Source organism: Dermacentor albipictus, chromosome 7 (genome assembly GCF_038994185.2).
Source record: "Dermacentor albipictus isolate Rhodes 1998 colony chromosome 7, USDA_Dalb.pri_finalv2, whole genome shotgun sequence".
Classification (NCBI taxonomy): domain Eukaryota; kingdom Metazoa; phylum Arthropoda; class Arachnida; order Ixodida; family Ixodidae; genus Dermacentor; species Dermacentor albipictus.
Window position 1 is genome coordinate 77641971 of NC_091827.1, and position 22132 is coordinate 77664102.

The 22132-nt window shown below is 45.2% G+C and overlaps 2 protein-coding genes across 2 annotated transcripts in view; both read right to left on the bottom strand.

Annotated features, from left to right (window-relative positions):
* LOC139047850 (hepatic triacylglycerol lipase-like) overlaps window positions 1-1722 on the bottom strand; it is a 6890-nt gene extending 5168 nt beyond the window's left edge. Inside the window, exons 1-2 of the mRNA XM_070521990.1 lie at window positions 1489-1722; window positions 140-386 (exon numbers count right to left, since the gene is read on the bottom strand). Of these exons, the coding sequence (XP_070378091.1) occupies window positions 140-386; window positions 1489-1722 (481 nt within the window). The remainder of the gene's footprint in view (window positions 1-139; window positions 387-1488) is intronic.
* Window positions 1723-2444: 722 nt separating this feature from the next.
* The window catches only part of LOC135899118 (pancreatic triacylglycerol lipase-like), a 39061-nt gene continuing 19373 nt past the window's right edge, over window positions 2445-22132 (bottom strand). The window contains exons 5-6 of the mRNA XM_070521991.1: window positions 16289-16477; window positions 2445-2626 (exon numbers count right to left, since the gene is read on the bottom strand). Of these exons, the coding sequence (XP_070378092.1) occupies window positions 2445-2626; window positions 16289-16477 (371 nt within the window). The remainder of the gene's footprint in view (window positions 2627-16288; window positions 16478-22132) is intronic.

Genomic DNA, 22132 nt, shown 5'->3' on the forward strand with positions numbered 1-22132 from the left:
AGACGAACGAGTACAGTTGCAGCGTTGCCTTGCACTAAGCACTGTGCCAGGAAACATTACATTCCGGTTTCGAATTGCTATTTAGTGGAGCTGCTACGTCCAATTAAATGGAGAACCGAATTGTCGAGGAAGGATATACCTGTGATGCGCCCCAGGCTGTGGCCAGTGATGTTGCGGAAGTGGCGACCGCAGAAGCCAGCTACGTGAGCCCCGAGGCTGAATCCCACCAGATGGACGTGGCTCGCTCTCGGGAGAGAGCTCTTGAGGATTTCTTGAAGCAGCAACGAAAGCTGAGCCCCGACCATGGCCGTGTTAGCAGCCGCAGCTCCGTAATTCGGGAACTTTGCTCCCTTCCACCAGTTCACGGTGACTACGTCGGCGTTAACCTGACAGAAAAGTTAGAGACGACGCGCTATAATTAACGAAAAGCCTGAGAACGCCCTCTCCATCCGCACGCACGTACTAAGGCCAGTTCCCAGATCTATTACATTCCTTTCCTACGAGGTCTCCGTGGCATAGAGACTCCAACAAAAATTACCACAAGGAAATCTGGGCGCTATAAAGTATCTGCCTGATGTGCGATGTGCTCATGCAGCTCGCTCCATCTTCGGCAGATACGTGGCTGCGTGGACTGGAGCTGAGGCGTCATTGGATGACGAGTGGGATTTCTGCTTAATGCATGCAGGTATAATGGCAAACTATGCATACGTTTCCCTCCACGAAGCTTATCGGAGGCAACCTTGGAGGATACAGCGTTTTGTCGCCGAGCACGCGGCGCGGTCCCTGACCTCGGAGGCCGCTTGCGCTCCGCCGAGGGCGATATGCGAAAAAAGTTGCGGCACAAACGATCTCACGATGATAGTCGATTTTAGCACAATTAACACTGAAGCATTCTAGTACGATTAACACTGGAGCAATGCTGCGACACACCGCACTGCCACTGCCGAAACGCGTCATGCATGAGGCGCGTGCTGCGACCGAGCTCCTCTCCCGCACTTCCGTCCGAACGCGCTGCGCCATCTGGCGACGCCACCGCCAAGTCCGTGCGTGGCACATGTGTGAACATATAATCAGATAAGATTGTATGAATATCTATATATCACGCGGGCTCGATGTCGGCTCGGCGCCGGACCACATGGCACACACTCAGCGATGCAAGTTGGAGTGAAAGAAAGAGCTTCGATACAAACGGACAAACAGAAAAGTGGGTAAAGTGCCAAAACAATGTTAAACTCATCATCGGCCATCAAACCTAGCGTTATTGCTGCACGACATGAGAAAAATTTTGCTGTGTGTCGCGACGTCATCACGGTGTCAGTGACGCAAAGACTGGCGTATCGAGACCAACATTATGTTTCCCAGCCTCCAAGCTTGCCACGTGTCATTCCTTTAAAATACGAGAGGCATGTATGGCAGATTCTACAACTTCCAAAATACGCGTCACCACTCCTACGAGGAGACAAGATATGCAACTTTTTTTCTTCTGACCTCGTCCAGGAGAGCGTTCTTGAGGTTGGTCACCCACGGTACACCGCCGTGCTGCCTGAATCCGTGTATTATGACAACGAGGGGCTTTCCCCCTAAGTCCCACTGGTTGATGCCGGTACGCATTGCTCGCAGCAAGAGTTCGGCGTCCACACCGCCACTACGGCGGTCTTTGTAGAAACGAAACTTTGTCCCCAGCTCTCGGGGTGACGCGGGGCCACCGATTTCCAACGCCATCCTATTACCCGGATGGAAGCATCCTAAACGGGGTAACAGACGTGGCCTGCCCGCGGCTTCTTGAGGATCATCTGCGAAGGGAAAGAAAGGACGATTGGCGCTGCGGTTTCGGTGTATGTTCGCCAGGAAAGGTAAACTATGCAGTTTGGCACTAGTCACGAGACTTTAAGTTCTTTTTATTGTATGATGGAAACATTGCTGGCACCCCAAAGTTCAAACCGATCAATCAATCAATCTATGAATTCTTCGTAGAAGTGTTTCAGCACAAACAAACCGTTGGGAAAAAAATCCCATGCCTTTACACATTGTGAAGAAGGATGATCGGCAAAGCTGTGAATGTGCGCCCCTTAATGGCGAACTGCCCCTCCAGCGCGGGTCGGCCTGGTATTGCACTATCTTCGGGATCGGCCGACGTACGAAAAATTGTTGGCCTATGTCCCCGGAGACGGGATCTGCCAGAACCCTATAGCCATAAACAACTTCGCTGTAAAAACAAACAAATGACGGGACAGAGTACTGCACTCTGTCCTTTCTGTTCTTGTTGTTGCTTTCCTACACTTTGTATATGCTGAAACGCTGCCACGGAGAATGCGTCACACAGTGTTCGCAGGGAGGACACGGTGTCCTCCCTGCGTGGAGCCTAACCGACTCTGCAGGGATTTTCACTAAAGTTGCTCTCTCTTTATCTCTCACAGTGTTCTGCTGGCAGACATTGTGGAAGTTCACTGTGAAGCCATCGTACCTTTTTCAAAGCACCGCTGTTCTTCTTCATAAGTGTGACGTTCAAAGCCCGCACAAGAGATTTGTAACTCTGGGCAGCGGGATTCCCCGAAGTCAAGTGTTCTGGTTCTTCGTAATGCGCGAACCGCTGATGAGCTTTGTGCTCCAAGAGTTTTGTCACTTCCTGCGTTAAGGATGCAAAAAAAAATTTAGTTTTGATGCTTCGCGCCGCCTGTATAAAGCACGTAAGAAGAGAGCCATCAATTTCGCCGACAGGAAGCAAATGCCTAAAAAAGAAAAAAAAAACTGACTTCGTTTGGTTTGCAACCTCACGAACACAACATGTCCTGAACGTGCTTGAATAAGGGCGAGGACCGGGATAAGAAATACGAAGGGACCGGCTTAACCACGATATCTCAATTTTACTAAGGAGGAGGGGGCGAGGCTCTGTAGAGATTTTCTTCACTTTCACATCTACTGAGCTTGGAACAGGTGAAATTATCTTCGGTTCACTCTCGGAACTTCTGTTGGCACAATAAATTTTAATATTTGAAGAGCACTCATGGTGTAGTACGTCTACCGCGAGTTCATTGCACTATATTAATGCGATCCGGAAACGCCGTCGCTGTATAAGAACAGCGAAAGTAGCGCCTAACCGGGTAAATTTTTATGACGCTGTTGTGTGCATTGAGTGCACGTTAAACAATCCTCAGGTGGTCAAATTTTATACGGACTCCCCTACTACGCCAGGCCTCATATTCACACCGTCGTTTTGGCACGTAAGGACCCCAGAATTTTTTGACGCTATTCTATCATCTGCCCCATCGTCAATTTAGACATTGTTCTCTATATCGCTGCTGTGCACAACATCATACTGTAAAAGATCAAACGAAAAGAAGTAGACCCGTGTAAAAATGGGTTTGAGCTGTAAAAATTCTTTTATACTGAAAGTGTTACCAAACGAGTACACATTAAAGCCAAGAAAATGTGCTAAATGGGGCGCTCTTTTTCTACCTTGCATTCGATTACTCAACGGCGAAAGAATATTGTGCACTTGCCTCAATTGTATCAATGGTATCAGCACGCGTTTCCAGGCGATGTTGGCCATCTCCTGCATGTGAAGCCCCTCTGACTACTGCGTCATTTTTCTTATCGTAGTTGTGTTCAGTGGCACTTAATAGTTTAGCTGCGGAGATAGCTGAAAAACAGGAACAGGAAACGGAAAAACAGGAACAGGAAAAACAGGAAACGACAAGCTGCGGGAACTTGAAGGGTCGTCGCCACCCGTCTTTCCTTCTTGCGCTTTTTCTGCCTTACTAAGCGTATTATCGTAGTAAGAATGGTGTTTTTGGTGTCCTAGAGAGGTACTTTCAGATGCAGAAGAAATCATTTTTCTCTTTAGTGTCCCTTTAATATAACTCGAAGGACCGCTGAGCGGGGTTCCATCCGACATTAATGCCTTCGCATTCACAACTCATAAGAAGCGCTTAGGTGTCCTCGTGCAATTTTTTTTTCCTCTGTGCCATCTAAGAGACCGCTAGCAAGCGATGTGCTTTAATATTACGGCTAAGTGCTACGCGCTTATTCTTCCACCACATACAACACGTTTACCTACCGCACAGGAGCGCCGTCGCCGCATGTACGCGCATTTCTCTCCCGCTGCGACGTCGACGTCAAACTGCACAGGAGGGACGCACCGCCAGTCAGCTTTGTATCGACCTTTTTCGGTTATCAGCCTCCTCGTTCCGACGTCTGCCGAATTCGCGGATTTTGTAGATAGAACGTTACGTCCTTCTATTGTTACAAGGTATTTAGGTAGTAAATTTCGCATTCGAAGTTACTTGCAGTCCGAATTACACTCTATCTCACTCGCCGCTGATTTCGCAAAGCGAACGTACGATCACGCAATGTCACTGACACAAAGCACTATCATATGTACGTATAGAGTGTTCCTTCGGCCGATAACGATCGGGCCGTTTACAGTGCTGTTCGTTCGGCGGTAACGTACAGACTTCGATAAGAGGAATCTCTACTGCGGATACATCTCGATAAGGCTTTTTCGTAACAGCTTCCCGCCCGCATTGTTGTGATGAAAAACAATGCCACTTCAAGTGCCACCACACCCCCTCCCCGAAACAGTACTCCACAGGCACACATCTTTCTTTAACGCCCACGGTGTCCAGGCAAGTGCGATCACCTTTGCAAAGTGAGGCAATAAAAGGTGTTTCAGGCGAATGCCACATAATAAGCGGGGCAATGCGCCCAGTCGATAGACGAAGCACGTTTCCAGTTCACGAGCACTGAACGTGAACGAGCGAGGCAAGAGCCTCACTCGTTCAACCCGTAAGTCCAGCCCCTGCATCACGCTAGAGTCTTCGTGCAGGCGCAATTTGGTTTCAGCTTTTATTTGTTTGTTTTTTATTTAAAGAGAAAAGCTCTTATTCAAGTGCCCACGCGAAGCGCCGTAAAACATGTTCTCAATGAACGAAAGCTGATGAAAAACTTTATTTATCCCTCTTTAAAGGGAAGGGGGCAAAGGAATAGAGGGTGGGGGACGAACTACTTGAAGTAGGCCTCCTTTATCCTCTCAGCCCACTCCAGGATGGCCTCTTGAAGATCGGTCCTGTAGCTGCGCAAGGCAGCCTCCCACTGCTCCTCACTAGACCCATTGCCCAGCAAAACGCCCTACTTCCAAGGAATATAAATTCTAATAAATGCCTTATATGTTTCACTCCTAAGGTTATCAATTAATGACTCAGATAATATAATCGGTAGCTGCCATCTAAAGAGACTAAATGATTAATAATTCTGTGACCAAATTTTGTCGCATCTATTACACACAAAGATCAGTTTCGATTATGGCTCTCACAAAGTGCTTTCAACGGTCCCTATAGAATTTAACTTTTCTTTAAATGTCGAAATTTTGCGAGTATCCGCATTTCAAGAATAGTCAGATTCTAGTGACCATTGAATGCAGTTACAGTTCATCGTAATGCCACACGATTCGAGTGGAGAATATGGTGCTCCGCTGTGTCCAACGATTTGATCGATCTAACAATAACAGCAGCGTCATGTTTCTCCCCTGATCAATGACGAATTTTCACGATGAGCGCGCAACAAAGGCACGGTCCAATCACTTAAATGCAGGAACACAAAGGAAGCGAGCCGTTATTAATAGTTTAGCCATTTTGAATGACAACAGAACAACAGCTTATACCACGTGTCTCACGTAACTTGTGCCAAAATTCTAAAAGACATGAAACTGCCACGTAAGTGGACAGAAACCAAGTAATGTTTTTACCCGCCGCTTGGAGCAAGTCAGACTATTTTCTTTGAATTTCGCCTAATTGCATAATTAGTTATTGATAACGAATTAACTTCTGAAATATGGCATTCAGAACAACAGTGTCAATGAGGAAATTGTACACCATCCTGAAAAACGCCCGATCCAGCATTCTGTTGGTCAATACGTGCTATATAAAAGTTTTTTTTTTCGAGCCTGAAAGAAAGTCAGCGAAAAATGAAAAAGCGCAGCGCTACTAGGCGCGACTAGTTAATAACCAATTATGTAATTAGGTGAAATTAAAAAATAGTAATCAATGGCAAAAGTTACCAGTATCATGGCCGCCTTCGTTCGAATATGAGAGGTGGTGGTCTTACCGTGTATGTAAAGAGTTGTTATGCACAGAGTGTGTTAGACGTTCCTGTAATAAATTCCAATGTTGAGTGTTTAGCCGTATCACTGTCCAGTGTCATTGTAGCTGTTGTATACAGACCTACCGCAGGGAACAAACTACCTTTTTTCAACTTTCTCGAAAGCTTACTCTTGAACCTCGCCAATTCCCGGCTGCCTTTTGTAATAATGGGTGATATTAACATTAAACTCACGCACGATGATCACAGTAGCGCGAATTATGGCTGTTTAAATACTATAAACATCCCTACTAGAATTAGCGTTGCTACAGCTTCCCTACTGGACGTTTGTGCCACAAATATGGTGTCTCCAGAAACGTAGTGTGGCCTGTTATCTTCTGAAATCAGTGAACACATCCCGATTTTTTTTCTTCCTGTGAAACGCATTAAGTCAGTATCCAAAAATGCGTCGAGGGTAACTTGGGTCATTTCTGATGAAAATCTCGGCAAATTTATTACTCTTATTCAGAATATACGTGTTGGGAAAACGTATACAGCCTATCTGAAGTCAACGTGGCGTATACTGCTTTTCTTGCCAAGTTCATGGAATGTTATAATGCTGCGTTTCCTGCAATCGAGGTAAAACACAACTTCCGAAAATCTAGAAAGCCGTGGGTTGATAAAGTGTTATATAACAGGATACGTATTAAAAATAAAATGTATCATGACTTTGTACATACTCGCGATGCAGCCCTGTTTAGATAGCCGAAAAAATTAGGAATAAACTATAAAGATATCAAGTCTGCAAAAACAGCTTATTATACAAAACAGTTCTCCAGAATTTATAATGACCGCAAGAAAGTTTGGACTGAGATAAACGAACTATTAAACAAACACAAGTGCAGGGACCACTCAGAAATCGCTGCATCTAATTCCCAAGCTAGCGGAACTCCAGTTATCTAACACCATAAACCACTTCTTCATTGAAGCTGGCAAGCCTACATTAGATCAAGCTATATCTAATGCTCCTGTATGCAACCTCATTATCACTTTACCTAACTCTATTTCGTTGCTGCCTGTGATCCCACAAGAAGTAGCTACCTAAATTGGGAAAATAAAAAAACAATGTATCAGCAGGCCATGACGACATCAAAGCGATACCATTGAAGTATGTGTCTGCATTAATATGCGAGGTTCTAGCGTATATTAAAAATCTGATGTTCACAAGTGGTGCGTTCCCAGATGAAGATTGCTCGTATTTGTCCTATATATAAAGGAGGAAATAGAAATGAAATGACGAACTATCGTCCCATCTCCGTGTTATCAATGTTATCGAAGGTATTTGAAGAAGCCATTAATAGTAGATTATAAAAGTTCTTTAGCATTCATAACATTGTTAACCCCTCTCAGTATGGCTTTTTGAAAAATAAATCGTCTGAGCAAGCTTTAGTCGCCGTTAAAGAAAAGGTTATTGATAACATTGAATCCAGAGCATACACTCTCGGCCTGTTCTTAGACCTCCGGAAAGCTTTTGACTGCGTACAGCATGGAATTATTTTGAGTAAACTGAATAGTTACGGGATACGCGGAATAGCTCTAACCCTGCTGAAAACTTACCTAAATAACAGAATACAATACGTTATATAGAATAAGTTTGTTTCGAACCGTTGCGCATTACTCAAGGGGTTCCGCAGCGATCTATATTAGGTCAACTTTTGTTTTTATTGTATATAAACGACATCTGTAACCTACCTGATTCTCCAGATTTGGTTATGTACGCTGACGTATAAATATTTTTTTCACATCACGTACTCTGCCGGAATTAGAACTATCGTGAACGCTTATTTGGTAAAATTAAACCTTGGATGCAGGCGAATAAGTTTAGTTTAAAGTTGTCAAAAACGAGGTACATAATTTTCAGACCTATTAATGCCTCTGTTCATTACACACTTAACCTAATATACGCCAACACAAAACTGCAACAGGTAACAACTCAGAAGTTTCTTGGTGTCTGGTTTCATGAACATCTATCATGGAACACACATATTTCAAAACTTCTTAACGACCTTAGTAAAACTGTTGGTTGTCTTTACCGGATCAGCGATCTCTTGCCCGTTTCCCTAAAAGTGTCCATATACTACGCAATATTTTTTTTCCCAAATTGTCCTATTGTGCACTGGTCTGGGGCACTACAACAATAAGTAATTTTCAGAAGTTATTGCTTTTGCAAAAGAAGGCATTGCGGGCTATTGAGGGTTACCATGGTAGGCTGGTAAACCTACCAACATTACCACTCTCTCATAACCATTATTTAATTAAAGCAAACCATGTTTAGATATTTCGCCTGTTACAGTACATCCATCGTAATCGTTTGTATTCCATTGCTCCAAACCACCCTCCTACTAAATACCCCCTTCGGACACACAGAAACTTGGTCCCTAAAATGAGGACAAATTACGGCAAATAAAAGCTCGATTACAAGATTCTAGTCGTTCTCAATAACCCATCTTTAAGTGTCATGTTTGATCTCCCTAAGAACAAATTTTAAAAAGACATCAAAAAGTTACTAATCAGCACTGACTCAATATAATCTCAGTTTTTTACTTAGCGAAGCATCTCTTGTTTTCGTGTCAAGTTGTTTGTGTGTGTTTTCTTTAGCGACGTCATGCCATGTTTATACAGTGCCTTTGATTTATGGTGCACTGTCTTTGGATCAAAAGTAATATTTCTCACGGTAATAATGTCGTTTGATGCAATGTACTTTTGTTCACTGTCATACAATGTTAATATTTATTTCTGTGTTGCTCACTGTTGTATCGACTGTTTTTGGGGAACTGCGACCTCTGAACTGTGAAGAAAAAAAAAACATTACCTTGGTTCTGTGCAGCTACGGCGCATTTCCATATCTTTTAAATGTCGGCACAAGGTATGTGAGTCACATATGGTAAACATCAAATCTAAACTTAAACATGATTGTATTATTTGGGTCCGACATACTAAAAGAATAACCTTGTCCAATTAGGAAGGGTATAAAAAAAAGCCGTCAGGTTTACTTCCGGGAAATATAAAAGACGTAATGCAAAAAGAGGTGAGCGCGCAGAAAGGACACAAGAGTAGAGAAGTGGAACACATTAACGCCGACTATCAACAGAAGGGAACAATGAGGCGAAAAAAGAAAGAAGACACAAAACTCATCTGCACAAGCTCTGGAATGGTATCACCACGTGTCAATCGGGTACATGTGTCGGTCTACGTAAGAGATAACTGTTAAGGCACTTAATCTCTTACTTATGTAAAGTAATCGAAGGCTGACTCACGCACGCACTTCCACTTATAGATATACCATGCCTCTACACTCTTAGGCAAAGTTACACCCTTTGACTTGCCCCTTCTGCCACACAACAATATTCGTTATCTGCCTTGATGCGTTTCCTTTCTTTAAGGCTGCGAGCCTGGAACTTTCCAGTAACGAACGGCACGAATAGTGCCTGCGCACCACGGAGGAATTGGGCCATAAATATAGTGAAGTGCCTGCAAAGTCCTCGCTAGATTTTTGCTTTCTTTTTCAAGTGAAGCTTCCTCAGCAAACTCCTCCCGTACTTTCTTGAGCGTGGCTCGCGTACTTAAAAAGATACATTGAATTGCGTTCCCGACGGTCGGATCGAACCTCGGTCTCCCAGCCCAGCAGCCCAATGCTCCAACCACTAGGTCACAATCGCACGTGTACTTTTATCGGACAGCAACTACAATTATTTGAGAGTAATCGCCGCGTATGTGTGCGTCACATTGCTTATATATATAGAGCCTTATATTATATATATGGGGCTATATAGAGCCTTTGCGCCAGTTTCCTTTAAGCTGAAGACGCAGGCATGAAATGTGCAAATCTATAGGATTAGATTAACCGCTTCAGGGAAGCTTCGCTTCACAGAGATTTCAAGTTGTGCGCTTTTTGGATATGCATGATTTTGTTTTTCATTGCGAGCCGGCTGCCATGCGTAGATTATTGGGCTTTCGAAAAACTAGACCGCTGTAGGTCTGAAGACTTCGAAGAATATGAGAAGTGCCTTACGCAGCTTCGCTGCTCTTGATGTATGAGAGTGAGTGAATAAACTTTCACCAGATAGATACGCATTAGATTACGAATTAATTTTGACCATCTGGGTTTCTTTCTTATTTGTTTAATCTGCACTATGCAAAGTTCACGAGAGTTGTTTGCACTCCGCGCCCATAGGAACGCGGGCGGGTCCGGCCTGGACCGAACCAGCGACCTCGTGCTCAGGCGCATGAAGTCATAGCCACTGAGCCATTTGCACAACGGGTCGCATGTATGAGTCCCTCGAACTTGCATGCATATATTTCTGTCTCTTTTATTTATCATTGACGGGACTTCACGCCGACGTTCTTCTGTTATGATCTGCTCCTGGAAAAGGAAAGAAGAAAACAAATCATCCGCAGCAGGCCCTTCGTTTCCACGCATGAAATCCCGCAGTGCTATAATAATTTATCAACAACGGCCGAACGAGGGCAGCCACATCGTTCGGCTCACAAAGGGGAGGGTGCTTGTCGAAACGTTGTCTTCAAGCAGAGGCTTTCCTCTTTCGGCCACTACTTATGCTTATGCAGCTTAAGTAGCCATCCTTCCGTTTGCCTCATACTAGGTGAAGTGAGTGTGCATAGTGAACGTACCGTAACGCGGTGATCGCTGTGCAAATTTCGAGTTCTTGTGGCAGCTCTGCCGCGAGTGAAAGAACAAGACAATGAAAGAGTGCCCGAAGCTATTGCTTGAGCCTACAACCACCCGATTCTTGGCCCATCCCCCACCACCCTCCATTGCGGATACGTGCCATGTTCCGAAGGCACAACAAGAGGGCGAGTCGAGGTCAGGTGGCGCGCGACAACATCCGAGCACACCGGCAAGGACAGCTGTGCCCAGGCAGACCGTTTCCCCGTTGTGCCACTTTCTTATGTAAAACAAACCGTGCCTGACCTTCCAGTTGTCCTTCTTTTCACCCGTGTGCATCCGAACAAGATTGACGAATGTCCTAACCATTAAACCAGGAAAAGGCTTTTAACAGGAAGCTTTAGCTTGGGGAGAAATTCGATGTCGCCGATTTAAATTTATGTAAAACGCAGAAATGCTTTCAAGAGACAACCCCTGAACCGATTCGAATGAAGTTTGTTGCATTTTAGAGAAAACGGTAATTTCCGGTGACTTAGGAAGCAGAATTTTGATTCAGCCTTCGAAAGTTCCTCAAAGAATTGCAAAAATTGATAAGCTTAAAAAAATTGAAGCGCGAATTTTACGAATCTGTAACTGTATCAGAAACACATAATGCATTTATGTAATCTAAATACCTATAAATTGCGTTCATCCGTTAAATAATTGGATTTTGCGACCATCAACAAAGCGAGTCTAGCCAACCTATTTATCGGTCCTATTCAAATACTCAACTTTCCGATGTTTCTTTTAGTACTATCCTTGGGTCTTTTTCACTTGAGATGTCAATTTTGTGTGATTGAAAGTCATACTCGTACAAATTCACTCAGCTACCTTCTTCCCTCCATGTGTTGCAAAATATATTGCAGTGAGTACAAGAAGGCGTGAGTCACTGTGCTGGCGATAGCCGCCAGACTGAAGCCAGGACTCGTGTCTTTTGGCTGCGTACTTGGTGCTCGCCATTGACCAATTTGCCTTTTTTATTATATGGTATTTAGGAGATGTTGTCGCCTTTAATTGGCACCGGCTATTCCTTTTCACATAGGAATATGAAAAAAAGAATAAATCCCAATAAAAATAATGAAATCATAACAACACAAATTCCAGTCACATAAGCGCAGTAATGCCCCACTATATCTGAAAGTCAACTCCAAATCACAAAAACACAAAATCCAGTCACTCAGCACGGATCACGGATTAAATTCATATGAAGGCCCGTAAAACCAAGCATTGGATAGGCCAAAGTCGGGCAGAAAAGACAAAGAATGCGCTTATTACATTTAAACACTCTGCTCAGTACTTTCCGAGAATATTGCTCGCTTCTAGAAATCTTTGAAGGGGCAGTAACGCTCGTCTTTGCAACGAGTGTGTTGGCCAAGGACCTGAGATCTTCCTAAGGCTGAAGGGCCTGCGATCTAATACCACTAGATCACGTGCTAAGCGTTGTCTCTGTGTGTCTTGTCACGGACATTCTACCGGAAGATGCTGTACATCTTCATCCGTGTGGCCACAAGTGCACTCCACAATAATAGCTCTTGAAATTTTATGCAGAAAGTATCGAGCCGCAGACTGGGAATCAGCGCTCCAAAGGCTCTGGTTGTATTTAATGTGGACGGGATTCTGAATTGGAGTGATTAGCCAATGTGAAATAAATCTGAAGATTTCGGGTTCGGATCAAGCCGTGTCGCTTTGCAACCACGGGCTGAGATCTGTATTAGCATGTGCTCCAATTTGTCTTGCGTTAGAGGGGGACCATACGTGGCGTTATTAACATGCGCTTTTCCAGTTGCCTTGTCTGCCACAACATTCCCAGGGAGATTGCAGTGGCCAGGTATCCATTGGAAGATTACCGTGCGGTTTTCTTCACTTGCTTTTGTGAGTTCCTTTAGTGTCTCGTAGACTAAAGCCATGTTTTGCTAATTGCGTATGTCACTATAAGTGAAGGAAAAGCTACCAGCGAGTAAGAAAGGATGACTCATTGTCCCCCTTTCTGCGTTAAATTTACGTAGTGTAGCAAAGACAATATTGCAAAAAGCTCTGCTGTTGTTGATCACGTCGCGTGAGATAGTTTAAACGTTTGTATTTGGTTCTATCCTGGAATGACAAATGCAGCTGTAGAAAAATTTGTTTGGCAAGAACCATCTGTATACCCTTGAATATGCCCAGGGTATCGAAAGTATATCTCGTGTAACGCCAGTTGTGCTGCTAGCATAAACATATCTCGTTTGCGAATAATTCCCTGAACCGAAAGTTCAAGTTTTGGAGCTACGAGTCGCCGTGGAGGGTAGGAGATATCTGAGAACCACAATTCGTGATGTGGTAGTAGATCTTTGTGCACCTGAATCACCGAATTGATTTTCGCCCTCTCTCTCTCAGTTAGTGCACTGGCTAGTGGGTGCCTTTTGTGTTGCACTGAAACGCGAAAGTACTGTCGACAGGTTTCAACCTTCCTCATAATAAGAAATGGAGGATGACGTTCCTCTGCAATTACTAAGGAACTTAAGAACGCCTAAGCATAATCTAGGGCTCCTAGCTATTAATCGTTGGAGTCTCTCTTCAGATCAACGGGAGATTCCATGCAGAACAGGTGAAAAATATGCCATCTTTTGCTTTATAAGTGCATTCAGTACTATTATTGTGGATGAAACCGACCCTCCCCATGTCGTGCCTGCTACACGGCGAAGAATTTTTATTATTGAGTTCACCTGTTCTTCGAGGGCATTAATCTGAGAATAACAAGAAAGTTGCCTGTCTAGTATTACCCCCAAAATTTGCGTTTTTTCACTATGTCTAAAGGTTGTTCCTCAAGGCACAGCTGAAAATCCTTTAGATATCATCCGGCGAAAGGCAACACAGCCGTCTTACTGTGAGACAGTTCCATTGATCTTTCCTTTAAGAATTTGTCCACAATGTTTAGGTCTTACTGCAAAGTTCATTGAACAAGGCTGGTACTTGAACCAGAGGCCCAAATACAAATATCATCCGCATATATAGAGTAGTGTATAGTGCAGGTGGAAATCTCCGTGGCAAATCCGCCATCAAACAATTAAAGAGAAACGGGCTTAAGGCACTGCCTTGTGGTACTCCTTGAATATTATGAGAGGAGCTTCTTCCTTCGCTTGTTTCAATGAATACATATCGATCTGCCATTCAAGAAGTTGGATATCCACCGTAGCGCCCTTCCAGAGACTCCCAGTTTTTGCCGACCACACAGTATATGAGCATGGCTGACTGTGTCGAAGGCTCGTTTATTGCCTCAAAAAACTGCTATTGTGGCATTCCCCCTTGATCATTCATGTTCAACATATGTAACGATATTCGAAGTTGCATCCATGGTGCATCGCGGCCTTTGAAATCATATCATGTGATCGGAAAGTGTTTCTGTTTGCTCGCACCACCATCGCAGCCTAGTGTCAATCATTTTCTCCTTGACCTTGCATAAACAGCTCGTCAGACAAACAGGACAAGAAGACTCAAGAGAAAGAGGTGTTCTGCCAGGCTTCAATATAGGTACCACACGTGCCTTTTTCCAAGAGTCAGGGACAGGCTCCTTTTACCACAAGTCGTTGAGTAATTTCAAGAGTGCCAATGGACCTTCGTGTCAGTATACCACGTAACCCAATAACTGGCTTGTTAGTTTTCTCCACGACGTTTGTGCTTGCCTTTCGTTCGGCCTTGCTTAACAGCGCACGAGTTTAATAACAAAAATCATTCCTGATATCTGATCTCTAAAATGTTTACTTACCGCTTGGAATGCAATAAGGAGCGGAACCACTTGTTTTTAAGTACTGCGGATCTCGCATTACTTTTCTTGTGCAGTGGTAACCCATAGCAGCCATTTCAACGTGTCGCCTGTCCAGGAGACACTTTCTGTATCCATCCCATCCATGCTTGCAGGCTACGGCTTCGAAGGAACAGTTGTGATTCGTTATGGATTCGGTAAACAACTCTGTAGCCCTGAGATGACTGCAGGTTAGATCTAAAATATCTGAAAAAAAAAGTTTGCCTTGGATTGATTTCTGTAATTACTGTGACTTGCGTGAAATCCACAGATTTTTCTTTTCCTGGCAGGAAGACGTTTAGAATGTAGCCAGTAAATGATGAGCTCTGCTGACCGCCAAGAGGTCACTGTTCTTGGAGGCATCGTCACCCTCGATTACTCGAAGAAACGGGCTCTTGCACAAGAAATGCTTCAAAACATGCACAAGAAATGAAAGTGCATAAATGATTTCATTATTATGTTTACTAATCAGCTTTTAAACTCATTACCTTGCAGCTCATCTCTACATTGCAGCCTACGAATTGAAGCCAGTAAGTTCTCGAGGTACATACACTTTGAACGAATTTTAAATGTAGTACCTTTCTTGAGATAAGCGCCGTCAAAGTTGCGGTAGAAACGCACTTTTGCATCACTTTTCTTATCTTTAATCAGAACGACTGCTTATGCAATAAATCACCAAAGTTAACTACAGTGCCAATGTATTTGATCGCGCTTTTTGGGATTGAATATATCGAAGCAGGCGTCATCCTGAGAATTTGATTCAAGCGGTCACGCCTCGCGGACTCACCCTCTATACTTTGCAAGCTCTGTGTACCCGGGAGCAAAAGTATACGGACCACAGGGTCGTGGAAAAAAGTAAATATCTTTGTAATTACCACGCATAAACTGAAGCTGTCAAGTGCACTGGAAAGTTCACAATGCCAAGTTTGGACTGCAGTCCCCAATTTCATATTCATTTCACAGGCAAAGAAAAAAAAAATCGGCTTCAACGGGCAATCCCAGGTCCATATACTTTTGTTCACGGGTGTACGTGCCGTAACGTAACTGGTTAAAAACTTAATCAGTGAAATTCCTCGTACCACTAAGGTCCACTTCTTGGAGTAATCCTGCACAATAAAAAACCGCCGTGGCTTAGCTTGGTTAAGCATGGTGATTGCGAAGCAATACATGGGGTCATGATATCCCCTCCCGCCCCTCGTGAGAGGAGCGGGAGTTAGGCCACCGTTGGTGGCTACCGCCTCGCCTTGCGACGGCGTGAGATGGGGCCTCGTTTTTACACAGCTGGTGTGACGTCACACCGACCGTAGCGCCCCGGGAGTTAGGCCGCCATTGGTGGCTACCGCCTCGCCTCGCGACGGCCTGAGATGGGGCCCCGTTTTTACACAGCTGGTGTGACGTCACTCTAGGTCACGTGGTGTGACGTCACGCAGCGAGGTCACGCTAAAGGTCAATGGTGCCTACCACCACCTCGCCACGGAACGGGCTGAAGTGCGACCTAAAGTACTATTGCTTCGCAATAATAGATTTGTGCTATATGCTACAGGTGATTTTGAAAACTTTTGCACAGCCTAAAACAAAATACACGGTATAGGTTATTGTTTAGTGAAAATAGTAATGAACACTAGACCAGCATCCCTATATTAGGGTGCATTTTTCTCCGCACAGTTTGCAGAGATATTTAACAATGTCGTGAATGTTTGCACATATTTTACCATGTGTGCATTTTGGCTGCTTGGATCCACCGTTCGGGTAGAAGTCGACGTGCCCCAGGTGCTCCTGTATTCCAAACTTTAGTTCGCTGATGGGGCCGGCGTTTGTGTGAATCACGTCTACAAAGTCAGCATCCGCCCTCGACAGAGAGACGTTCGTGCCTTCAAACAAGGGACCGGCGGGATCGAGGCCTAAAGAACAAAAGGAAGCAGCGTTACGTGCGCCATGTGTTCTACTGGTCCACGCTCAATGCACATTCAATGTACATGCAGAGTGCGCGTGAGACCCGGAGTCGCCGGCACCAAAAATTTGATCTAACGCAAGCACACGTAGCAGATCCCGTACACACTCATTTTCACTGCCTTAATCATGTCCGTCAGTCAGTTTGAGATTAGGGACTTGACCTCGCTGTTATTTTGTAGTCCAGTTTAGGCGACTACAGCAAAGTGTAGGACAAGCCCACACCTGCTGTATCGGTCAATAACCGGAAATGAGGCACGCGTATGGGTTCCGCGCGAAGAGGGGACGCGGGCAACACTCACGCTTGAAGAGAAAGAGTATTAGTGGCTGCACCGTAGAAAAGGCACTAGGACTGCACCCCCGCTCGGAACAAAAGGGTAAAAGGCCCGAGCTGAAGGGGAGCGTTCGGGGAGACGAGCGTGAAGATGAAAGAAGGGAAGTGCTTGAGGTCACCGCCACCGCTAATGCCCATGCGCTCCCCAAATGTCCCGTCGACCGTCTCGGTCACGGAATTTGGGCGACGCGACGCTGCCCAGCCGGTTTGATGTTTGGCATCCGCGTGAGCCTGCTAAGGATTCCTGTGAAAATGGCGGTAGCTTTACCACTTAGCCGGCGACGGCCGAGGAATGCTTTTGTGTGCAATTGCCATCGCGTCCCAATTATGGTGTTTGTATTTCAAGCGAACCGGCACACAGCTGCGCGGGAGACAGATTTCTCAGTACTGGCAGGGTAGCCCGCTGTCCGGCGGATATGGAGTTAATAATCCGCGATTTCACGGAACATTCTCGGCAGCTTGCATGGCGGCCGGTTGCAGGTGAAAAGAGGGAAGACATCAGGGGCCAATACTCGCAGCCCAACGTAGGGGAGAGGGAGGTGGCACGTGGCTGAGAAATCCTATCCCCTGGCGGGTTCTAAAGAGTGCCACTGTTTCCACCAATGCCGTGGTTGTGCTATTGGTTACAATGATGTGAACTCGCATGTGTGATTGGCTGGTTTGCGAATCCTTTGAACTCAGGGCTTAAAAAGTCATGTTTGGTTGTGGGGGAGAGAGCGGAGCTTCGGGCTTGGACCCGGACAGACGCTTCGGCGTTTGAATAAAGCGTCACTTCATCGGACAACGGCTCTTCCTTCGCACTGCCACGATGCACTCGAATCATCGAGGGGCGCCGACTTCGGAACTTCAACACCTTCCCTCCTTGACTAGCGTTGAAGCTACAAGAGGACAAGGGAAAGGAAATTAACTCCGTCTATCCGCAGTTTCCCCACCTCCGTGCAGAAAAGTGTTGTGTAATGACTAGCCTGCGCAGAAATCAACGTTCGCCTCTCCCGCTAACGTTAATATTCAATCTCGCATATTATACTGAAAATAGTGAAAATATACTCAAAAATACTGAAACAGCAAGATTGCTCAAAACATTGCTCCCACGTACACCACAGTAAAGGCGTCAGTGTCACTCGTTGATTGCAAGTGTCTCGTATGTTGTAGTTAATTTCGATCACTTCCCATATCGCCTAAATCATCTTAACTCATCGCTTATATCTCTAGTGCGGTACAACTTCGCCTTCTTTAACTGTCTGTTTGTAAACTCCTCGTAAACATACGATAAGTGCAAAAGTTAAAGAACATAACTTTCGTTTCTTTCGTGTTTCTCTCAAAATTTAGGGCAGAATTCTACGGCAGCCCATATATATCGTCATTTTTGTTCATGTGTCAAGCGCAGGTACGCGAGAACAAAATAAAATGAACTTTTGTCTTCCTTCTGCTCAAGCATCAATTCTGTGCAGAAGAGGAAGTGGGTAGCCGCGGTTATGATGTAGCGCATATGCGGGCTGCGAACGTTTGCAATTTAGCTAGGCTGGTTGTGACCCAGCGAAGAAGAGTAGCATCAACGAACACACACAAAAATACGAGAAGTGAACTTGCAGTGCCTGGATCAGCGGCTGGTTTAATAAAAAAGATCCACTAAACCAGTGAATATAGTCCTACGATTGATTGATTCATTCATTCATTCATTCATTCAGTGAGTGAGCGAGTGAGTACGTTTTCAACATTATCATCATCTTCATCATCATCATCATAATCATCAGCCTGGCTACGCCCACAACAGAGCAAAGGCCTCTCCCATACTTCTCTAACTACCCCAGTCATGTGCTAATTGTGGCCATGTTGTCCATGCAAGAAGGAGGAGGAGGAGACAAACGAGAGGAAAGACAGGGAGGTTAGCCAGTGTAAGTACCGGCTGGCTACCCTGTGCTGATGAAAAGGATAAAGGGAATAAAAGGAGAAAGAAGAAGAGGAAGAAAATGGAAACCACAAAATTCAAACAGTAACGCGAAACTACGCGCGACAACATTCAAAGGCAGTCGCACAATTCGCATATCCTTAAAAACTTAAGCAAAGCCCTTAAGGCCTTGAGTGCCGAAGCCCGTCTGGACCAATCTCCTAGAGCTTTTTCCTCTGCAATCTTCTTAATCTCATCCACCCACCTAACTTTCTGCAGCCACCTGCTACGCTTCCCTTCTCTTGGAATCCAGTCCGTAACCCTTAATGACCATCGGTTATCTTCCCTCCTCATTGCATGCCCTGCCCATGCCAATTTCTTTTTCTTGATTTCGACTAAGATGTGATTAACTCACGTTTGTTCACTCACCAAATCTGCTCTTTTCTTATCCCTTAACGTTACACCTATCATTCTTCTTTCCATAGCCCGTTGCGTCGTCCTCAATTTAAGTAGAACCCTTTTCGTAAGCCTCCAGGTTTCTGCCCCGTACGTGAGTACTGGTAAGACACAGCTGTTATAAACTTTTCTCTTGAGGGATAATGGTAACCTGCTGTTCATGATCTCAGAATGTCTGCCAAACGCACCCCAGCCCATTCTTATTCTTCTGATTATTTCACTCTCATGATCCGGATCCGCAGTCACTACCTGTCCTAAGTAGATGTATTCCCTCACCACCTCCAGTGGCTCACTACCTATCGGAAACTGCTGTTCTCTTCCGAGACTGTTAAACATTACTTTAGTTTTCTGCAGATTAATTTTTAGACCCACCCTTCGGCTTTGCCTCTCCAAGTCAGTGAGCATGCATTGCAGTTGGTCCCCTGAGTTACTAAGCAAGGCAATATCATCAGCGAATCGCAAGTTACTAAGGTATTCTCCATTAACTCTTATCCCCAATTCCACCTAATCCAGGTCTCTGAATACCTCCTGTAAACACGCTGTGAATAGCATTGGAGAAATCGTATCCCCCTGCCTGACGCCTTTCTTTATTGGGATTTTGTTGCTTTCCTTATGGAGGACTACGGTGGCTGTGGAGCCACTATAGATGTCTTTCAGCATTTTTACATACGGCTCATCTACATCCTGATTCCGTAACTCCTCCATGACTGCTGAGGTTTCGACAGAATCAAACGCTTTCTCATAATCAATGAAAGCTATATATAAGGGTTGGTTATAATCCACACATTTCTCTATAACCTGATTGAAAGTTTGGTATGGTCTATTTTTGAGTAGCCTTTACGAAATCCTGCCTGATCCTTTGGTTGGCAGATGTCTAAGGTGCTCCTGATTCTACTTGCTATTATCTTAGTAAATACTTTGTAGGCAGCGGACAGTTAGCTGATCGGTCTATATTTTTTCAAGTCTTTGGCTTCCCCTTTCTTATGGATTAAGGTTATGTTGGCGTTCTTCCAAGACTGCGGTACGCTCAAGGTCATGAGGCATTGCGTAACAAGGTGGCCAGTTTTTCTAGAACAATCTGCCTACCATCCTTCAACAAATCTGCTGTTATCTGATCCTCCTCAGCTGCTTTCCCCTTTGCATACCTCCCAAGGCTTTCTTTACTTCTTCCCGCGTTACTTGTGAGATGTTGAATTCCTCTAGACTATTCTCTCTTCCATTGTCGTCGTGAGTGCCACTGGTACTGTATAAAACTCTATAGAACTCCTCAGCCACTTGAACTATCTAATGCATATTAGTAATGATATTGCCGGCTTTGTCTCTTAACGCATGCATCTGATTCTTACCTTTCCTAGTTTCTTCTTCCCTGCGTTCAGGCTGCGATAGCTTACCGGTATCCTGTCTGACGAAGTTACCACTGACTTCTATTGCACACTCCTTAATGATGCCCGTAAGATTGTCGTTAATTGATTCAACACTAAGGTCCTCTCTCTGAATTAAAGCCATATACCTGTTCTGTAGCTTGATCCGAAATTCCTGTTTCCCCTGTTACCGCTAACTCATTGATCGGCTTCTTGTGTACCAGTTTCTTCCTTTCCCTTCTCAAGTCTAGGCCAATTCGAGATCTTACCATCCTACGGTGACTGCAGCGCACCTTGCCGAGCACGTCCACATCTAGTATGATGCCAGGGTTAGCGCAGAGTATGAAGTCGATTTCATTTCTAGTCTCGCCATTCGGGCTCCTCCACGTCCACTTTCGGCGGTCCCGCTTGCGGAAGAACCTATGCCTATGCCTAGACCCTATGCCATATTCCCCCACTGAGCAGCGCAGGTCACGCAGCAGGTGAGCTGGGCACAGGTTGTTTCTCCCAAAGCTCGTCCCCCCCCCCCCCCTGTTGACACAGAGCTGGCACAGGCACATGCCCAGATTAGGCGTCTCACTGAAGAAAACGCAAAACTCAAATCAGAAATCACTAGCGTACACGCAGAATTCGTAGCACTTAAACATGAATTACTTGGAAGAAATAGCACTACCCATACACAAAACACTTCAACCCCACCCCCGGAGAAGCGGAAACGGGAAGAACAGCCAGCTCAAAAAGTCACTTCAAACCCGACACCGCAACGAGCAACCGCGCAGCCCACTGCGCCGCAGGGAGTCATACCCGTCCAATATGCCACTCTCCAGAAGGTAGAATAAGTAGTAGCAAAAGCTATTCAGAGCCTTCAGACATCCCTACAAGCTACCATGCAGCAACAACTCACAGCTATACAACAGTCAGCGGCACAACAACAACACTCTAACACTCAGTTGGCGGAACGCATCATGAGGCTAGAGGAACGCATACTAGCACTGGAAGCTCGTCAGAGCCGGCGCCCCAAGAAAACAGCTCATCAGGCCCTACCAGAATTGCCAGATTCTCTGGGCTCCCCAGAACCCCATCTTGTGCACGCATCACCACCCCTTGATAACCAAGATGGCTCCGCCTCAACATATATGCAGTAAGCGCGGGGGCTCCTCAGGCGAAACCACGGTGTGGCAGTGGAATTGCCGGGGCTACAAGAACAAGTATGGATCACTGATACAATACATCGCTACATCAACAAGACCACCCGAAATCATCGCACTGCAAGAAACGAACACACACGTCCGCCTACCCGGATACGTCACTTATGGCACCGATACAGGCAGCAGCCTTCACACCCTGGTCAGTAAGAAGCTAGTGGCCGTTCAACACCATCTCCAGCAATCCGACCCGCTTGCCATTCTGCTCGAAATTATCCCACAGGCAACAAAGAAGAAGAGTCCTATGTTTGTTCTAAACGTCTACTGTCGGCCGAAAAGCGCGTCATCGGTCCTCAAACTGGTTTTGGAGCAAGCCACGCACGCAGCACGCAACCATCCGCTTCTAATTGTGGGCGACTTCA